Source organism: Sinocyclocheilus rhinocerous, unplaced genomic scaffold (assembly GCF_001515625.1).
Source record: "Sinocyclocheilus rhinocerous isolate Xijiao unplaced genomic scaffold, SAMN03320098_v1.1 scaffold494, whole genome shotgun sequence".
Lineage (NCBI taxonomy): Eukaryota > Metazoa > Chordata > Actinopteri > Cypriniformes > Cyprinidae > Sinocyclocheilus > Sinocyclocheilus rhinocerous.
Window position 1 is genome coordinate 1,155,891 of NW_015628684.1, and position 4,144 is coordinate 1,160,034.

General features: G+C 34.9%; 1 protein-coding gene across 1 annotated transcript in view; it reads left to right on the forward strand.

The window, feature by feature from the left end:
* Positions 1 to 4,144, forward strand: part of LOC107738079 (dedicator of cytokinesis protein 11-like) — an 86,849-nt gene that overhangs the window by 51,012 nt on the left and 31,693 nt on the right. Inside the window, exon 32 of the mRNA XM_016549756.1 lies at positions 3,573 to 3,754. Coding sequence (XP_016405242.1) covers positions 3,573 to 3,754 — 182 coding nt within the window. The remainder of the gene's footprint in view (positions 1 to 3,572; positions 3,755 to 4,144) is intronic.

Genomic DNA, 4,144 nt, shown 5'->3' on the forward strand with positions numbered 1-4,144 from the left:
TCTGGACTTGGGAACATTTCAGTTGTATTGCAGTCTATGCAGGGTCAGACAGCTCTCTGATTCCATCAAAAATATCTTAATTTGTGTTCCGAAGATGAACGAAGGTCTTACGGGTTTCTAACAACACGAGGGTGAGTAATTAATGACAGAATTTTCATTTTTGGGTGAACTATCCCTTTAAGATCGGCTAGCAGCACCATTCCTTAAGCCATGTAACGTGAACCTGAAAACCCAGCTATGCAAGGATTTAAGTGTCACGAAATGGTGCGTGGTGACAGTCAAGCTTAACATATAGTTTTAGGCATGAATCAGAAAAGTTTCCTTAAAAGTTTTCTCTAAACACTGGATTTGACCAGTTCAGTTATAACAAATTTAATGGCTGTCATGAGTTTCACCATTTCTAATTAGAAAATAATAAAACAGTCTCTTTTTACTGAAATGTTCAGTGAGTCAGTGTGGATTACTATTCCACTGAGTATCTCATCATAAACAGTTCAGATAATATGACCTCTCTTTCTTTTCATTTAGACCCAGGATAAGCATACTAGCGTACTACACATATGTGCACTATAAATTATGTATACTGTGCACAGTATGTACACTGTCTTTCCAAAGTTTGGTATCAGTATGGTTTTTTTTATGGTTTTGAAAGAAGTCTCTTGTGCTCACTGGGCTGCATTTATTTGATCAAAATACTGTAAAAATTGTATTGTTGTGAAATATTATTACATTTTTAAATAACTGGTTTCTGTGTTAATATATTTTAAAATGTAATTTATTCCTGTGATGGCTAAGATGAATTTTTAGTGGTTCATTTTCAATCGAAGAACTGCTGCAGATAGCTAATGAGTTCTGCCGCTTCATCATGCCTAGTTTCTAGTGGGCCAAACCGCAAAAGATAAGATTTTCACAGCTGATGCTTCTCATTGATCAATCAGAGATAAATCACTGCATTTGGCTTTTATGTAGTCAAAAAACATGGTGGAAAAATATAATATTCACTGTGGTTTTCCTGTAGTTTGTGAAACTAATATACATATACACACAAAGATGCAAACATACTTTTATATTTTACACACCTTTCAAAGGTCGGTGAGTTTAAAAAAAAAAGTCCACTTATTTGATCAAAGTGCAGGAAAAACAGTGATGATGTTTTAAATTGTGTTTTAATGTTTTGAAATGTAATTTACTGCTATGATGAATTTTCAGCATCATTACTCCAGTCTTCAGTGTCACATGATCCTTCAGAAATCATTCTAATATGCTGATTTGCTGCTCAAGAAACATTTCTTATCAATGTTGAAAATAGTTTTGTGTAATATTTTTGTGGACATCATTATACAGCTTTATCAGGATTCTTTGACGTACAGAAATCTTTTGCAACATTATAAATGTCTTTACTGTCACTTTTGATCAATTGAATGCATCAATAAACCATTTAAAATCCATTTAAAAAAAGAATAAAATAAAGAAATAAATAAAAGGAAGTATGTAGTATATATTGTGTGCAGTGTCCATTAGTGAGCACTATTTGATTTCAAACACAGCCACACACCCTCACAGCTTCACTCCCACCACTGATAATGGCAATCCTGCATGATTGCTTCCTTTATTCATTATTTCAGATTTTATTTCGTATGCGGCGGAGTGTTTCGGTGTCGTAGGTAGGTGATGCCGACGCAAACGCACTTCCAGTCGCCAGATAATCGTCCTGATAACCTCACTAATTGCCTTGCTGTGCTCCTGCATCACTCATCAATCACTGTCTAACTGCATTTGACACTTTAGGTTGAGGCCTTTGCTTTTTCTGTCACCAAGCATAACATATTTGCATTGCTCTGATGCAATTCAATGACTAAATGGTTATTGTCAGAGTATTTTTGAGATGATTTTACAAAACAGAAATTAAAAGGGCAGTGTTTTCACGCTACCTGAGATGTTTGTTGCTGTAATGAAGCGTATCCTGTATTTGTCTGTCTTGTCCTGTCCTCACTTGCCCTTTTCAACTGTGTAATACTACACATGCAGAATGAGTGCGGAAACATCTTGTGTGCATTTGTTGTAATCCGATTTTTATTACTGTTTTTGTACAGGAAATGTGGCTTCTTCTGTTTTCAATTCAGATTACAGGGATTACAAAAGTCACTGTTCAGCCAAAAATAATTGGCATAATAGACATTCCATCATTTACTCACCTTCATGTTTTTCCAAAACCAAATTACTTTCTTTTTTGTGTGAAGAAGAAAAAAAAAAAGAAAGTAGCCTATTTCAGTAGCATTTTCCATTCATTAAGTGTTCACAGTGACCTAAGCTCCAAACGTGACAGAAAACACCTTAAAACACTGTAGACGTATTTCAGATGACAAATACTGCTATTCAAAAGTTTAAGGATTCAAAAGAAGTCTCTTATGCTCAACCAAGGTTGCATTTATTTGATCACAGAAATATTTTGAAATATTTTACAGTTTAAAGTAACTATTTTCTATTTTAATCTAAAATCTTAGTGTTATTCATTCATTTTAATGACAAAGCTGAATTTTCAGCATCATTGTCTTCAGTGTCACATGATCCTTCAGTAATCATTCTAATATCTGCTAAAAAAAAAACATTTCTATTATTAATGTTGAAAACAAAGGATGAATGCTTTGAGTGGAAAATTCAAAAGGACAGCATTTATATGAAATAGAAATCTTTTGAAACATTATAAATGTCTTTACTCTCATATTTGATCAATTTAATACATCCTTGATTAGCAAAAAAGTATGTATTTTGAATGGTAGTGTATGTTATGTAAGTCTTCTGAAGCCATACAACATCTTTGTGTGAGGAAAAGCCTTAAAATCTTCCTCTTCGCTGAGGCTGAATCATGGAATCGGTGAATTGAACTCTGATTCATTTAGTCCAGTTTAAAAAGAAAAGACTCAAACGAATGGTTTGTTCACTGACCCACTTTTCACTTTGAGAAGATTCTTCAAATATTCTCCTTTTGCATTTCATGGATTGAATAACAGCATGCATGTCTAAAGCAACATGAGGGTGAGTAAAAATTGACAGAATTTTCAATTGTACGTGAACAACTACATGTCATTAGGGGAAAAACTTGTCATCAGGATTTCTGTATTATTGCCAGAGAAGGCTATTTATAATTGCACGATCTATTTTCAATAATAATAAAACAAATGCTTTCACTTTAAGCACAAGGTTTTTCTGTCACTCTTTAGTTTCTGTTTCTATTGTTGTTTGATGTCTGGAATGCAGTGAGGTCTGCTTTCAGAAAGCATTTGAAAGTAGTCAACCATCTAGACACTGTCTTTTCATTTGGATGCCTTTCACTATCACAAATGTCAGTGACTTAACACAGGAGCCTTACCTGTTACACCTGTATGCTAAGCACCATTTGCATATATGCATCTTTAAAAGTACTGCGTCTTTAGGATGCATGAAATAAAAGTGTTGCTTGTTACTTTTAATAAAAGGCCACACAGTTTGCAAAAACATTCATAACACTGTAAATGTAAAAATTAAATATCACTAGTACAGAACATCGCTGACCCTGAAATAATGCGTTTCAGATCAGAGTTTGGAGTTCAGCCTGACTGAGGATTACTGCAAAAACCATTTCCTGGTGGGTCTGCTTCTGCGAGAGGTTGCTGATGGACTCCAGGGCTGCCCCGAGATCAGACAGCTGGCTGCAGCTGCACTCAAGAACCTCATGATCAAACACGCCATGGACGACAGATACAATGCTTTCAAGGTAAATTGCATACTTGTACAAACATATGCGTTGTTTCAGAAAGAACAGGGCAATTCCTGTCCCTGCTGCTAAATAGACAGTTGCCATTAACCTTTGTCCGCAGATGACAGATTGCTGTTTTGTATGTGCAACTTAACATAACTGTTATGTTAAAAACGTTAATGTTAGTCTGTATGAGTCTTTTGTTTCGCACTATTAGTAGTAATTAGTAGTGTTTACTAAAGCAAGCATTACTATAGACCAATTCAGAGTAGACGTCACTGTTACGTCACTTGCAGCTGCGCGCGCATAGTGGTTGCAGAAAAACACTGGGAACAAGTGGAGATAAATGGGTAAAATCCATGGAATAAAAGGAAAAAATATTTTTGTGCCTTTTGATGTCAAGATAGG